The 17,518-nt window shown below is 40.1% G+C and overlaps 1 protein-coding gene across 1 annotated transcript in view; it reads right to left on the reverse strand.

The window, feature by feature from the left end:
• Positions 1–11,006, reverse strand: part of odad2 (outer dynein arm docking complex subunit 2) — a 36,580-nt gene extending 25,574 nt beyond the window's left edge. The window contains exons 1-10 of the mRNA XM_008307735.3: positions 10,942–11,006; positions 9,986–10,223; positions 9,242–9,399; positions 8,672–8,846; positions 8,348–8,454; positions 7,995–8,131; positions 6,820–6,936; positions 2,534–2,718; positions 1,929–2,054; positions 601–748 (exon numbers count right to left, since the gene is read on the reverse strand). Of these exons, the coding sequence (XP_008305957.1) occupies positions 601–748; positions 1,929–2,054; positions 2,534–2,718; positions 6,820–6,936; positions 7,995–8,131; positions 8,348–8,454; positions 8,672–8,846; positions 9,242–9,399; positions 9,986–10,197 (1,365 nt within the window). The 5' untranslated portion in view covers positions 10,198–10,223; positions 10,942–11,006. The remainder of the gene's footprint in view (positions 1–600; positions 749–1,928; positions 2,055–2,533; positions 2,719–6,819; positions 6,937–7,994; positions 8,132–8,347; positions 8,455–8,671; positions 8,847–9,241; positions 9,400–9,985; positions 10,224–10,941) is intronic.
• Positions 11,007–17,518: the final 6,512 nt, after the last annotated feature.

Genomic DNA, 17,518 nt, shown 5'->3' on the forward strand with positions numbered 1-17,518 from the left:
CACCGTCTTCTTGTCCCTCTCTTTCCCGACCTTCCATGTTTTGACACATTAATATTCACCATATGCCCTGTCAGAGCTATCACAGGCGCGCTTCATTTTTATGCTCTTGCGGTGTGGGCAAACAGTGCGTACAGCTGCTGCCGTCAGACAGCTTTTTCCCCCTGTGCCTTGGCTCATGTGCAACCAAACAGACTTGTGTCAGAAATCAGGAATCTGTGAGGCAAGCCAACCACTTCAATCGGCATCTTCCTGCAGAGCACCGCGTTAAATGGGACCGACATGCACTTTATTATATCTGGCGTCCTTTGTTTTAAAAGAGTGGCACCTTGGTAGCGCTGACGCAAAACAGTTAGGTGGGATTATGCGATCGGAGCATTCGATTCTGTGATACCATCAGCTCTTACGTTTTTCCACACGTCCATGACTGAATATAATTTTCCATGCCTTTTTTTGTTTATACAAGGTTTGTAAAATGTTAATACTAATTCCATCACAGATTAAATCTGTGACTGTTTCTTACTTGGGTCCTATCTCCACATATAATACAACTATGTTTGATTAAAGTCGGGGGACAGAGAGTTCAGGATATCGCTTCCATACCTTCAGGTACTTGACCAGTTTCTGGATCTGCCAGTATTCGGGCGGCAGGTCTGTGTTACTTTCCAGACGGCGCTCCGACTGCTCCTCTTCCTCCTCACTCTCACTTGAACTTTCGCTGGAAAGCTCCATGGCTCCTGCTGGGGTCTTACTGAGTGACAAAACAGCAGAAAACAGACTTGAGCGTTTGTCAAAAAACAATCTGCAACGTGTAGGACAGTGTAATGAGTGGACAACACTTGGCCAGACAAAGGGTGGAATTCAGTTCTTTGTCAACCCCACTTTAAATACAAAAACACCTTGGTCATCCCACTCAGCACGATTAAGATGAAGAAATACATGTGTCAGATTTGAACTTCCTCGGAATCTAAGCAGCAGGGACAGAAAATATCGTAGGACGACTGGAGTCATCATCATATGCAGAGTAGAGGCTCTACCAAAGTTATTGATGCAAACAGAGATGCAGATGGTTTTTTAAAGATGCTGGGGCTGCTCGGATAACTGTATCACTAAACTGGGCACAGTGGAGTAATGAAATTTGGTACACACTCATATGGGCCCACTGAGAGACAGTTCCTCTCTACATGGAAATAGAATTTCCAGGGGAGCGCATTATTAGAAGGAGCCAGCAGATATAAAGGCAGTTTGCTCCAGCGAGAAACAAGATAAATTCAGAACACGTCAGGCCCAGCTACAATAGTGTGACAGAATAAATGAAATGCATGAACACCAAATCCTCAGCCAACAAATAAACACACTAAACATGGTCTAGATGTAGCCCTTGTCACCTTTAGGATAATTCAATATCACGATAAACATTCCTTCATTTATCTTCCACAGCCTAATCCTTTTCAGTGTCACTGGGTTGACTGGAGCCTATCCCAGCATTCACTGGGAGAAGCCAGACTCAAACCAGTAAAGAAACAGTTCATGGTCTTTCTTCTGCATGGACTGATACTCGCAGGTCCAGGAAAGACATGATCGAAATTATCTTCATTTATTTATTCAAGGCTTAATCATTTCCAGGGTCAGGACGGGGGTGGGACACACCCTGAGCTAATCCATGGGCCACATGTAGAGAAAAAAAACAAGAGACTCAGAGCTATGGTCCTTTTTACAGGATTAAATTAAGCTCCCCCTGTGTCTGCATGTTTGTTGACTGTCAGAGTGAACAGGGATATGGAGAAAAAAAAAGCACATACAGAACATTCTACAGAAAGACCATTAGTTACTAAAGGTTACTATAGGTCTAAAGCACTAACTATCACTCGATGACCTAGTTCTTCATACTATCAGCTAACTAAAAAAGGAGATCATTGCAAAACACTCACATTTTCTGGGAGGACAGGCGTCCAGGTAAAGAGGACAAAGAGAATTCTGCCTTCATCCTGCTCCTGGCTCCTGATCCCTGGACTTTCTCCAATCCAGAGCTCTTTGGTTTCTTTTCCTCTGCTTTACTGTGTTGACAGTAAAATAACCATTATTAGGCTGACTTCTTTCTGGGAAATGGTTATTTCTTTTTTCTTTTTATAATATTTTTTCATTGAGACTCCTGGGTAAGTCTTAGGTGGGCACAATGATCATAGTACGGGTACAAATACAAGTACATATTATATAACTCGGTCTTCTTTCAATTTATTTACCAAATGGAATTTCGAGGGATTTTTACACATTGAGTGAATCTGAATGTTTTTGCTGCCTGAGAGGACACACATTTTTTTCCTAATTTATTCATTTCCTCAGAGCCTGGTGAATGAAAATATTTGAACTAGTCCTACAATTTTAAAACAATGTGCCCAAATGTCAGAATGTGAATCTAAATAACAGGGGGAACACATGTGGAAAAGAGACTAGAATCACTGTCACACTAACTCTGTTTATCACACGGTCGGCTGACGATATTTTAAGACACATCTTGCAGAGAATCATCACGTACCCACATGGAGACATGAGACCAAGATTTTTCCATCTTGGACAGGGCTCATATTTCTTTTCGGCGCTTCTTTTTCTCGGCACATGATGTTTTCGTGTCTTCTCATTCACATTCTTTTCCCGTTGTCGATAAGATTCCTTCTCTTGGCCCTTTTCATTCATTTCATCAAATTCTCCGGCTTTTATTTTCTGTTGATACAGAGAGGGAAAATAAAAGTTGAGGATCGAGAATTAGGTAGAACATTCAGGAGTAGAAAAAAAAGACAGAGACGTAAGATGAATGGAAACAAACTTTATGAAAAGGTATGTTTCACATGAAACAGTCTGTTACACTTAACAAAGTGTTGCCTATGTTAATTCCAAGAAAAAGCCCAATAAAACAGCAGAAAAATATCAGTGAGGAAAAAAAATGAAATCGCATAAAACCTGAAGCTCAACAATATGCAGTTCTGTGTAACAATTAGGTCTTTATGAAGGCAGTGAAATTAAATAATACGCTGCCAGTGTTTTACACAGAATGGGTCCCTTTTCTGTTAACTGGCTGAACGGCTTCAAAAAGTTTATTGTTTCTGCCCAGTCGACATAAAACCGTGCTGCACGGCAGAGAAAGTCCTTTCTTTATTCCACACTTTACAACCTGTGTATAAACGCCAACGAGACGCAGGAATGGCTCAGAGCCGGCAGACGAGTTTGACACAAAACACAAGACACCTGCTCAAGAGAAATGTAACATCAAAATGTACATATGATGTTACAGACCTAACAGTGAGAGATAAGGGAGGGGGTGTGGGGGAATTAACATTTATGGGTTGTGGTCCTACAAACGCTGGAGCTAATTCCTCAACGAAATCTTGTTTCTCATAAACACAATGTGAGCTGCTGTAAAACGTTAAATCACATGAGCACTGACGCAGAAACAGACTACAGTAGGCTGTTTGGCTTTCCTTTGTCCGATTGTTTTTTTTTAAATATAATGATGCTTAAATGTACATTTGTTAAACATGCTGTTCCATCTGCCATCTGCATTTGAATGCTTAAGAAAAAGAAGAAGACAAATAAAAAGAATACGGGGGTCCTCAATTACGGCGGTGCTTGATTTTCAGCCTTTGGTCGAAACTAACATACTGTACCTGATATGTAATTGTGTTACTCACCTACGCTAACAAAGTGTCATAACCTAGAACTTGGGTGTCAAATATATGGCCCACGGGCCAAAACCGGTCCACTAGGACAGTGTTTCCCAAACTTGTTTTCTAGGCACCCATATTTGAAAAGTCACAAACCTTCGCAACCCAAGACAATAGACACTATTCATAAACTCTTAGGAAACATGATGCGAGACAACCCAAAAAAAATCTCTTGCGACCCGCCTGAGAGTCACGACCCAGTCTTTGGGAAACAATGCACTAGGATATAGGGTATATAGTGTGGTATTCAAACCACAGTGAGTGGTTGATAGAACAAGACTAAACCCACAGCCCTCCAGTGGTAAGTGTCCACTACTACCACTGCAACAATTAGGCAAACAGAATTCAATTTCTTTACCTCCAAAGAAGCCTCAGTCACAGGCAACCATCATTTAGTTGCTGTTATACGCTCACTGCTACTGTATTAGTAGGTAGACTTCTAAAAGTGGATTACTTAATTTACAATGGTAGAACATCAGCTGGGACAGAAACACTGCAGCCACCGGCCATTACACATCTGATAGCTGCCGTTTTTCGGATAACCATGCAAAATTTGTTTCTGCAGATAGACCAGCGTTTGTACGCTCGCTGCATAGCATGTCCAATTTCCAATCATGGTGAAAGAGAGTGTGCTTCCTCCGGTGCTTCAGCCCGTTCAGATGTTGGCAACATCTGCTTATTTGATTGAGGCTGTCTAATTTAATAAAACGTGTTAGAAAAAACCTGCTTCCTCACAGTGAAAGTGAGCAGAGATGTTTGGAGATATGTTAGGTGTTGTTATCTTTGGCCATTTCCTTCTACGGCTGCAGTCTCCATTTTGCAATCAGGGAAATGAAGTGATGTAGGAATGTGTTTCTGACAGACTTTTCCACTGCTGCGCTCATATTCCAACTGGACTGGATCATGTCAGCTAGAGAGACAACAATTACTTAATACCCAGACGGAAGTCACACAGCAACGTTCAATTGTAGTCGTCAGCGATCAATCAAACAGATCTCTAAGTGGAGCCTTTTTTAGCATTGGTCTTATGATTAACTCAGGGAGAGACCGAAAGAAAAATAACCTGCAGTAAGAAAAAACAAAGTTACAGGATTCCAAAGGACCAAATTAAAACGAATGAAGAAAAAAACAATAAATCAAACACAACTTTCATTATTTTTATATAGTTGTTAGGCAACTAAAGTCTCCAAAAACAAATGTATATATTAGATTCATAATTTATGTTTTTTATTTTATTTATTGTATTTTCATCTGGTTAGATGCTGGACATATAAATTAGCTGCATCCATAAGAAAGGATTACTTATTCTTGCTGTTTTCTAATTCTTAATACTTATTAAAACATTTTAATTCTTTTAAATATAATTTCTCAACCATGGGTTGAGTCAATGATAAAAGGGCATGGCCTCTGACCACCTGTTGAGAGCCCCAAGCTCCCGTGGAGGAACTTGAGGAAATAAATAAATAAAAAGTTTGATTTTGGGAAATACTAAAGTCAGACTATAGGGGAAAAAAGGCTTATTGGAAATTGCTGATGTCTTTTCTTTGAAACTTCTTCAATTATTCAGCCGGACCAATGGTCTAGGACAAATGGTCTGTGTGATTTTTGTTGTTTTTTTAACAGCAAGAATAAATAAACAACCTTTGCAAAACCAATGAAAATCTTTTCTCTGTACTATACGATTATAGTATAGAATATTCCAGAGAATGATTTTTTTCAGTTTAGATTAACAAATGTGAAACTTTTCTGATCATATATCGGATAAGATTTAAGAGTATTATTTAATAGTAGATTAGTAGATTTATTAGTAAATTTCAATTTTAGTATTTCTTGCTTTTTGTGTACAAGATGAAGGGTGAGCTTGAAGGGTGTGAGCTTTAGAGATAATTCTCTCAGCTGAATCCTGATAGGTTTACCATAGACCTTATGCTACTGTATATGACAAATCGGGAGTTCAAAAACTTCTAAAATGTCCTCTAATGGCCAATGTGAGTATCTGTACCAAATTGTCTAAATCAACCAAAAGAAAACATCTGCTACTGCGGTTAATATATAAAAGAGCGAGCATTAATGGCTGTCAGAGACAACTTACAGCAGTAAATGTAGTGCCGAGAGCGTCCAAGAGCGAGCATGGAAAAATCCCTGATGACAATTTAAATAGATTTTTTTATTATTATTATGTTAAAATATTCTTCATGGCTGTTGTTTTTGTTCCAAAATATATCGCAAGCAGAATATTTCTCTAAGTTTCTGCTCAATCTAAAAGATGTAATAGGCAGTAAATGTGTTTAAACGTCAAAAAGTAGATGACAGAAAAGAACTCCTGCTCTTTTTTTCCCCTTTTCTTTTATTTGTTAGCGTGTCATTGTTTGTTATCAAATCTGGGCGGAATTTCAGGATGAGACAGATAAAAAAATACAGCCCAGGGCATTAGGTATGGTACGCTGATGAACTCTTTTCAAAATTAGGTTTGGACTGATTTCAAATTGGATTACACTGGTGTGATGCACAGAACTTGTGCACAGAGGTTCAGAGCTGACAGAGGTGGAGAGGTGGCCAGTGATGAAACCACATTTTCCAGAAAACATCAGTGTGAGTGAGGGGGAGGGGGGTGGGGGGGGACTGTATCTTCAAATGATTAACAGATTCTTCAGAACAACTGGATTTCATTATGTGGGCTATTTGTTATGTCGTCAAATTACTAAAGCAGGAAGTAGCACTACTGAAAAATTACACATTTTTAGTGTCAGTGCATGTGTGTGCGTGTTTGTTTATCCACGTGTGGAGGGGTGAAGGTTGTTTGGGACAGTGGAACACAGAGGACATCAACCCGGAAATTTTTCAAAGTAGTGACAACCAGACACTAGCTCACTGAGCATGGAAGAGAACAGACGCTGATTAGACAATCCAAACTTTGTTTATGAATATGAGTCACACAACATCGCTGCTGAAACCGGAGGTTTGGACAGGAGGACCTGCTTCGCAGGACAAAAAAGCACTTAAACTCCCACACATCGTCATGAGTGGTCACCGTCGAGGCCACAAGAACGGTTTAAGATGAGTTGATAATAATCACTAGTGTCTGTAAACTGCTGTACAGTACCTGCTTGTTCATGTGCTCAGCAAAGTGTGGAGAGCGGCTCTTCAGGAGTGTAAGCAGATCTTTGTACGTGTCACTGGTTCGCTCGTAACCACTCTCCTCCACCTCCTGTTTTATGCCCTGTGAAACACAACATTAAAGAAAAAAGGCTCATTAATTCCCTAAAAAACAATATTATACTGAGGCTCACATTCCACCTGGAGCAGCTGAGGTTACAGGGCTCAGAGTTCCTTTGGTCAGCCTCAGACAGGAAGTGTGAAACCATGTACAACACTAAATTATGTGTAAGACACTGTTGCTCTTAGAGGTGTCTCCTGCGTTAATGTCAGCCATTATGGATTTAAGACTGCGGGGTTTTAAGGTTTTTGTTTTTTTACCTTGGTTGAACTATTGCCACGTGAAGAAACAGAGACGGGAAACTGAAAGCTTGTCAGTAAAAAGTGAAGAAACGCTGCTTCCTGCTAAATTCCATTTAAGAAGTGATTGCAAACATAGTAGGAAGGAACGCTGACATCCACACACATAAAACAATGCTCATATAACTGTATGACTCATGTCGTCTACTCCCTGAAATATCGTTTACAGCTGTGATTCTTAACTATAGGGTCGCGGCCCAAACTTGGGTTGCCAACGCCACATAGAGGGCTGCAAAAAGTATTGCAGCTGTTGCAGCAGCGCACACTATTGTGAAGAAAAAGGCTGTTGACTGTCATCTGTGTCAGCGTCTTAGTTTGGGCTTCGTAACAGAAGCTTGCATTTAGGAGGCATCGTAGGGCGTTAAATTAGGGTCAACTTTCACCAAACACATGAGCACTAACTTTACAGCAACGTACCATTTAACAGTGCAAAGCAAACGCGTGGCAGAGAGACAATGGGAGATGCTGGACATGCTATGATGCATGAGCCAATCAGCGTGAGGAACAGATGGTTAGCAAATGTTTTTTATCACGAAAATAATGAATATATTTATCGTATTAATTTACCGTAAATTTCCACAATATGGTGAAATGTACTGAGGGAGTGAAAGGAGAACCGCGATACAGAGAGGGAACACTGTGTGTGTACATTTATATATATATATATATATAGATATACACACATACATATTCTCACAGAAACAGGAAGCAGTATTTACACAGGCTTTTGCTGCAGACATCACTTTATCTTCATTTTCTTACCGCATTGAGAAAAACTGCAGTATTGCTGCAGGTGATGTAGAGGGTCTCTGTGTCACAAGGCTCGACCACAAGGTAACAAATCTCACCATGCACCTGCCTCCACAGAGGAGCCCGACAGCCATTGGAAAATTCATAATCTATTAAAGAAAGTAAACAAAACACACTATTAAATATCAGAATAACTTAAGTTTTTACCTTTGTTCAAATCAGAAAACAATGCAGCAACATTAAAACACTAGTATCGACCACTAACGGCTGCAGTGACATCGCAGCACAAAAGAGTCATAGTGTCAAAAGAGTGTAGAGTCAAGCACTAAAAATGTTAGTTAGTGAAAGGTGGAGTTAATTCAAACCTGATGTGAATCGTATCGACTCCAACGCCGGCTTCTCTCCGTCTCTGCAGAGCTCTTTGAGTGATTCTACGTCATTGTTGACTGTGGCGCAGTCGAGCTCCACTGTTCTGTGATAAAAACATTGAAAAACCAAACTAAACAAGCGTCGCATTCAAGCGTCACTCCTTTTGTAAACCCGCTGCCTTTTCCAATCAGAAACAAAAACACATCATCAGAGTAAAAATCTGAGTGGATCTAAGAGACGATGAATACAATGCTAGGTTAGAAATTTGATTGAACAACCAAGAAACCAGGAAACTAAAAAAAAAGCAAACAGACACCTACTCTGTTATTTCTTTGAGGAGCTTTTTGATTAAAAGTTCGTCCAGATTTTGGACCAAGTGAAACAGCTTGACCTTGACCTCGTCCTCCTCTTCCTTCACCAGACGTGGGACATCGGTCTGGTTGTCTTCCTTCTCCAAGCCGTTGCCAAACATTTGAACCATGGCGTCTCTATTTTCTGAACACAAAAAGTAACAGATGCCATTTTAAAATGTGACTTGTGTTATTTTCTGGAGTGACAACAAAGCCAGCCTAAAACATAGTGTATTATTTTACACACACACACACATTTTAACATTCCTTTTGTTGTAAAACAAAATATCCACCAGTACAAACATGAGTTATACCCTGTTCATCACATATTTCTTCTGCAGACAAATATACTTCATCGCTTTTGAGCAGTGCCCTTGAAGTAAATATATATTTATAGAGAATTAGCAATGACAGGATAATGAGATGGTTGTGCAGCGTCACACACAGGATAAACAAATTATGTTTGATGGTTATGGAGGTATGTTTGTGGCTGGATGTAAATGCTGTCCCGGACCTCGAGCTGTGGTCACTGTGCCTTACCTTCCAGACATGCCCGGAGCTCGTCTAGTTTCTTATCAGCTGCCAGATGGACTAGTTTACAGAGTTGGCCAAAGCTGCGGACATTAACTGTAGGAGGGCAGAGCTGCAGCAATGGCCGCCCTTCAGCGTCTTTTTCATGGGATTGTACTCCTGAGTCACTGAGGGGGAAAAACGTCACTATAATTGTAATAAATACCTATTTCATTTTTTTATAATTATTCACATTTGTTTTGCATTAGGGCTATCGAAGGAATAAAACATTTAATGTGATAAATCACAGGGTAGCTGTTGGTTACAATTAGTCATGGTCAATGATTAATCATGCTTAATGATTAATTGTGATTGTGATTAATCATGGTTGATCTAGCTAGATCAACATAGGAAATAGGAAAATATGACTTTTTTCCCTGTCTTCTGCATTGAACGCATTAAAGTTTGAATTAAATTAAATTACACAACTGGATTAACATAACATGTTAATTTGAATCTACTTTTAATATTTCTTTCTTTATACTTTCGCAATTTAAAGCAATTCACAAAACTAGACTGATTTTCCTCAGATTTGGTGATGAAATAAAAAGGAATGTCCTCTCTGAGCTGAAAAACAAATTAATTATAGCCCGGTGCCCAGATTTTGACAAAGGTAAAATACTTTTAAACACCGTGATGACAACATATCCTGCGCAGACACATAATACTCGAAAGCACTCGGCAGGCAGCTGTGCGCCTCCTGATTAGACAAACCTGATGTCATAGTCTGTTTTGAAATCAGATGCTGTCAAAGTAGTGCTCCACCGCAGTGGCTCCTTCAACACTTGCTCTGCCTCCTGTGGATGACGTGAGCCCAGCTCCTCAACAAAGCTCAGGATTTCTCTTAACAGTGTCTCATTCATTGACGTGAACTCCAGTTTGCCACCGGTGGTCCACTGGGCTGCTTTAGTCAGAGATACCCCCATCTCTATCACCACAACTGACGGATTCTCTGATAAAACAGGAAAAAACACTGCTGAGAGCTGAAGATATCACAATACAAACAACAACAAATTTGAATCGTTGAAAGTTAGTTAAAAACCTAAATTCCTCAAGCAGACCAGTATGTGTTAGTGAACAGCAGAGAAGAAGAGTAATATTCAAATTTAAATGCATTTAACCTTTTGTGTTTTTGTTTGTGAAGAGGGTATAATTCAATTAAATGTTTCCTAATATCCTAATACAATGCTGGAATTAAATATGTATTGTATGTCCCTTCTCTAAATGTTTATATAATCTAAATAAAGTATTATTGGTTTAACCTGTTTGTTTGTTTTTTTCATGTTTTATTGCATTTACATAGTATAGATAAAAACGACAATGACAATTGTTTCCAACATATTAGAAGGGTTAAAAACAAGAAACATTTAGTTATTTAAATAAAGTTGTTCTTCTTTTACGTTTACACATTATTTTTGTTAATTGGTGACTATCAGTCAGGTTGAAGCACCGTACTCACTCTGAAACTCCTGCATTCAAATAACACGCGTTCATTAATTCCAATAATGATTCTTAATTTGCACCGAAAACGGCTCCCAGACTTCATAACAACTACAGCTGAATTCTGTTCAAACGTGCAGCACAAACCTAATGCACATGGTGTATATTGTAAAATACTTCATTAATACTATTAACACGAAAGACGAAAATAACTAAATTTGGAACCTTACCGTTGTTTCAAATTAAACTTGTGGACGATATTACTGGTGTCCACGGAAACGCTGCCTTAGCCCCGCCTCTTTCTGTTGCTATGATACCACCAAACGAAACAAGTAGTGCGTCTGGCCAAAAAGCTTAAAACGCAATTCATTTTTAAAGCACTCGAAAACGCAACTCATTTTTAAAGCACTCGACGTAAAAACTTCAAAACGCAATTCATTTTTAAAGCACTCGACGTAAAAACGAATGTAAAAAAAAATCATTATAACAAACAATTTTATATATTTTTATATATTTCTCCTTCTTTATTTATTTTTATAACCATCTCCTTGTTTACTAAGTTAGAACATTTGTATATATATTTGAGCCTATAATAGCAAAGAATGTATTTATTTATCTTAAAAAACAACAAAATATCAAATTAAATCTTGTGATTTTTTTTTACTTCAAAACAAACATTGCTCTGCATAAAAAAATCACCAAATTTAAACTATCAGTTTAAAAATATTTAAAGTTAAAGAAAAATTAACTTGTGTGTGGATGATATTAATACTGTAATCTGTGAATTAATCTTTAATTATACAGTGTACACGCAAACTATGAGGAATCATTAAGGGGCTGGCTTGTCACTAATGAAGGCATCATGGGGAGAAAAAAATCCAAAACACTTGTGAATGCTGAATAGCCTGGAAATTAAATCAAACCTTTGCCAAGCACGGGAATAAACTGTTGGGCTAATGACCAAGACAAATTCCACCTGTGGTTGGGAGACACCTTCAAGCCTGACAAAGTTAGCTAGGGGCAACCTAGGGGAAGACAGCCTGCACTGGAAATATAAAATTATGCAGATATAATGTTGCCTATGTTTCTTAAAAGGAAGAAAAATCATCAAAATTGTTGTTATTGGCAGATGTGGGAAACGTGAGGGTAAACAGAACTATGAAAACAAAATGAAAAAAAAGGGTTATTTTTCTGTTCTCCATCATGGCACAAAATATGTGATTATTCTTAAAAGGACAGACCTAAAAGTCATTAAATTTCAGTAGAAAAACAACTGGTGCCACAGCATGAGATGGGTGGAAAATCTTGAGTGATAAGAGTTTTTAATGTGTTCGGTGTGCCTTGGGAAACGGACAGAAAGACACAGAGACACAGAGAGATTCAAATAAAGCCATAGTTGACATAGTGTCAAGACTTTCAGGGCCAGAGACTTTAAAATGTTAAATTAAATGTTGTCATAATAATAAAAATCACTGCATGTCTTCCTTCTCCGGTGTCCACATGACCACATATTTGAGAGCATATTTCCTCTCTTACTGCTGGTTTGGCTCTGTCCTGAGGGCAAACATCGGCTGGTGAAAACAGTCTATTTGAGTGGATTCTCTGTTTAGACGCAGCAAATGAGTTCACTCAGTTCAGAGTTAATAAACCAAACAGCAGTAATTGCAGGTACTGAATGGTAAAGCTTATTTTTGACAGCTTGACCAATGGGGAATAAAAAAAATATATTCAACTGGAAAAGTGAACAATACAGAGTTTTTCACTCTTGGATGTGCTAGAGAACAACCCGGCCATGCAGTAAATTTGCACAATCTTTTTCCTTAAACAACAAAATCACTGCTTAGGAAAATGCTCCGCTGGATCTCCTCTTTACTCTGCACTCAGAAACCACTCAGCGTTGATATAAAGCAGAGGAAGAAAGGAGCAAAGAGGATCTTGGGCCCCACAGCAGGAAGTTTGTAGGACCTGCCAAGCAAATGATTTATAAATAAAGCGTGAAGATACCTTCTGTGAAACTGATTAAACATTAAAAAAATTGTTGTTTGGCAGCTGTCTGTCAACGATACCCTCAGGCTGACTGACAGAAAGACATATCCCAGAAGCAGCAGTGATCATTTGAGTCTCAGCTTTTGGCACACAGTCGTTCATGAGCTCTATCCGTTTCTGCCTGGCCGTACATGGCAGCACAGCAGGTGGAGCCACTTTATCTATAAAACCATTTGGCTAAGTTGGACCGAGTCTGCCTGTAAATCAATCACCAGGGACCTCAGGAGGGGAATGGTAGCAGCTCATCTCCAGTATCATAAGAGGCCATTGTGGAAGTTGTTGTTGTTAAATAGCAGGATTTATGAGTTTCCAGTCCCCTCAGAGGTATTTTATTTGGAACCGGGGGACGCTGACTAAATGAAGAAGAAATGAAAATCTGCAACCGGGTGCTGGAGCTCAGACATACCAGTAAGGGGAACTCAGACGGAGCTGACGTAAAGTATGTGTAACTGTGCATGCCTGGGTCTGTGCCTGTCTGCAGCACTGATGAGGGAATAGAGGTGCAGATGAATTAAAGACTAAAGGACTAAAGGGAGGAAAAAGCAGCATAACAAGGGCCTTAATGCATCTAACCCTGGGCCTCATTAGCAAGTCTAACTGCTGTTTGTAGAGTAGATTAAATGGAACCTCCTTCCTCAGGCCGGGTCTTTTACAAAGTAAAAACAAATATGCTCTGAGCTCAGAAGCACCTGCTCTCTCCTAGATGTTGCTCTGACCAAAAAACTTAATACGGCATAATAAACACTACTGCTCTGGATGCTGTTTCTCCGCAGCCTCCACTCAGCCACTGATTGAGCTCGGTGGAAACAGTCTGATGATACATGCGGAGAGGTGCTGCAGCCAAGCCTCTTTACACATCAACATCATGATTGCATCCGCTCGCCCTCGCTCCAGCCTCAACAACACTCCATTAACAGTTAGATTAAACATACACAAAGGCTGTGCGGGAGCAGCATGACTGATGGCAGAGGAGGTGCACTGGACTACTGTTCCTGCTCCTGGTCTGATGAGCCCTGCAGGAGAGCACATCTCCAGCAGCGGTTCCACGCAGCTCCAGATATTTGATGTCAAATCCAGTTCATCGCAGCTCGTGGCTTAAACAAAGGGGGAGAAAAGAGAGGACATTGGTCACGTGTCACTCAGAGTTTCCAATTTAGAAAAATAGTAAAAGTGGGTCGAGGATGAAACCATGACCGCACTGTAGAGGACGGCGTAATCCTGTCTGTCCAATTCCTATTTTCCTCTGTGTTTTTAGGCACAGGCAACAGTGTGCAAAAGCACGCAAGTTGGACGGAAGCTAGAGTAAAAGACAAAAACGTTCAAAGTCACTGTTTTGAACAAACGCTGCTAAAGTTATACATTAGCTCTGACCAGCAGTCTTACCTACTGACTGTTAGGATTTAAATCACTCCTAGCTCGGTGAATGGTAACCTGCTTCACGTCTTTAACCTAATATGCGTTTATTTGTCCAAACTCAACAAATCTTTCAGGGACAGATTTCTGGAGACGAAAATGAATTAAACTCTGCTCTAATTTAGGAATATTATCGCCACGATATTGGCAAATTTTGTAATCTGTAGGAATCGTTATTGGTTTTTGCTCCAATCTCCTCCAATTGCCTCAACATTATTTCAATTCTGTCCCCTAGGGGAACAGAAGATATTTGAGGAACACTGTTTTAATCCATCGCCTTAGTGAGCAGGCAACACTTAACTTCCACAACTGCCCTGCTATGTCGGTATCGGTTGATATCGAAATTGAAAATTAAGCATTTGGACAATATCGACATTTTGGATATTGGCAAAAAGTTAATATCGGACAGCCCTACTCTAAATGAATCTTGATAAACAAAACCTGATACTGCTGAGAATAGTTTTGCAACAATATAATTGCTTGAGCTTCTTATGAACATAAACCTGCAATTGTGGCTTTCAAATACTGTGTACAGTAAGTATTTCAAGTGGCCATCGCTTAGTGCCAGTGCTTTCTTTGGAGAGGATGGACGCTTGTCAAATATAGACGTCGCACGAGATTTATAGCCAAAGGGCTTCGGGGGGAAACCAATGACAAAGTCTACATCCATGTGACCTAAAACACTTCATGTTTATTTTGGTTGCAACTCTGCAAAGTGACACTTGGCTCCCGGTGCAAAATCACCGACGCACTTTACAAGAGCTTTAATGCGTCGCCAGGAAAACAAAGAGCACACGCGACCACAAAAGATATCTTTGAGAAAATCATATCTCTGTAAACTCCGAGAACCGAGCTGTTCTCTGCAGATCTGCAGGTTGTCATTTCATTTAAAAATAGAAAAACAAATGAGCACCCATGTTAGCAACATGGATGTCATGAACAGATTAGAGCGGGATGAAACGGCCATGTGTTCCTCTGGTTCAGATCACTACGTGGGTTTAAATCTGTCTTGGATTATTAATAATATGAACATTTACCAGTGATTTTGTTGTCTGGCCCACAGAGTGTTTTAACAAGCACCATCCACTCCTCCTATTGCTATCATATGTTTTACATAAAGTCAGACAAGCGAGTGAGCTCAGTTCACGGTCCTATAATATTTCCACGGCTGCGGATAGGAACCCTGTGTCTAACGTCAGGCTTCTTTTGAATATTCTGTGGCAGAGATTTCTAGTTAGAGGAGAATATTTTCCACCAGCTGGACATATACAAAGTGTTTGACAGAAAAACAAAAAAATTAGTTGAAGCTCAGTCTATTGGGCCTGGGCTGGTAGCACCGAGTTGTCAAGGAAGGATGTTGTCTTCATTACCAAAGATGCTACCTTCTCTCTGAGGTCATTTCTTATGTAAGTGTGAGTAGGTGGTTAAGTAAGTGTTAACAAGTGGGAAAAAAAATCCAGTAGGTGGCAGCAATGCAACCAAAAGGATGAAGAGCTGCCATAACAGGTGTTGGGATATGTTAGGACTAGCTTAGCCGAGCTTGTGCACGCGATTATAACAACATCAGCCTTATTTCAGTATTTCCTTCTTTATTTTACACTGATTTAGCTTTGTTTTATTTTTATTCTACTGTGACAAAGCTTTGTTTTTTACTGTGTTCAGTGAATCGCCGCTGACTTTGAGAGTACACTGAGATTTACCTTAAGGACAACGAGGAACTCCTGCTCTGGTCCCAGCTGAGTCCTCTTAACATAATCTATCTTTTTTATTCATGGAAAATGCCCTAATACCTAAGCACTGTCCATGTGCCAGTACAATCTTACCACAATCAAAATGTTATTTATCGTGTCAGTTGATTTAAGATGATTTGATAAAAACTAACTTTTTGTAATTCATGCCATGTGAACACAACATCCCATAATACATTTCTTTTTTTACCAAACCCTGGTTAAAGTCCTGAAATACATTTCTGACCTCTCTCCTAGACGGAGGTAAATGAAGCAAAACACATTCACGCTGACTCCAGAAATAATTCTGACCTTTTCTCTTCTGTTTTCCATGTTCTTTCCTAGATCTAGTTATAAATGGGAGAAATTGCCATTTTTTGCAGTCTGAGTTCCTTTTCTAACGCCAGCAAATGCGGTGCCAAATCAAATTGACGTGTTGTAAAACTGCCCTTGCTCGGTCCAACACCTGAGGGCGGTCGACCGGTTCGATACCGCTGGCAAAGCCGACCACAGACTTTGTTTTGTTGCACGTCCTTCCTTTGCCCTTCATTCAGGCCAACTCCAGAAAAATGCCCCGTGAAATGACTCACGGAAGCACACGTACAACCCTGACTTCACATGGTTCATATGAGGATAAGTTGACCTCACCTTGACCTAACTGCTTGATAAGGCTTAAAAAAAACCCTTGCAAACCCTCGCTGCTCCACCAGTCCCCTCACCTCTGCCTCCCCCGTCTCTCGTCGCTGAAAGATAACAGCTGGTTCTACTCTTTCAAGACTTTCAGCACACTTAAACAAAAACACAGATCTTCTCTCTTTTTCTTTCCTCCTCCTTTCACCTCCTTGCTCTCGTGTCTCCCTCACTTCATCTCTTACGCTGTGATTATTATTTTGAAAGTGTGGTCTGAGAGTCTGCTTTTGGCACTGCTTCACTCACTTACACTTAGTGCGCTCTAACACAATTTGACTTTCTCAGTCTAGTGACTGCAGGAAGACACCGGGGGGCCCGTTGTTTCTTCCCTCCTCTTTGTTGGGATAGAGGGGAACCGAGGTGGCTGTCGAGTTAAGGAGGGACTGGCTCGGGCAAGAGGGATTAAAAAACCAGGTAGGGAGGGAGAGGAGGGATTTGTGGGCCTGTTTTTGGAGAAGAAGGTGAAGATGTACGCATGGATGAGAGGAGTGGAAGGAGATGAAGATAGATATTCAGTGGATGACGGGGATGGAAAAGGTGAGAAAGGGAAGAGGCGCTGCGAACAGACTGAGAGGGTGACTTGTTAAGCGTGGTAGGATGTCGATGAAAGATGAGGCCGGTCGCCTGTCCTCCCACCGTTAGGGGAGAGCGTTGGATCAGCTCCACCACTGGCACAGTGGGAAAGGAACACAGCTCTGTGGAAATAATGTGACATACTTGTGAAAGACTCAAAAAGCTAGACGGAACAGACAAATATAATTTAGGAGGAGACTTTGCCTGCAGACAACTCAGAACAGTGCACTTCTGTCTATTGTCTGTAAAATCTCAGGGATCCTTTTTTTGTTTGTTTAGTAATCTTGAAGTTAGTTTATTTTACTTGTCTTATAATTATTAGTGTAAGAAGAGTTATATTAAATAAACCATGAAATGA

Source organism: Cynoglossus semilaevis, chromosome 3 (assembly GCF_000523025.1).
Source record: "Cynoglossus semilaevis isolate Cse_v1.0 chromosome 3, Cse_v1.0, whole genome shotgun sequence".
NCBI lineage: Eukaryota > Metazoa > Chordata > Actinopteri > Pleuronectiformes > Cynoglossidae > Cynoglossus > Cynoglossus semilaevis.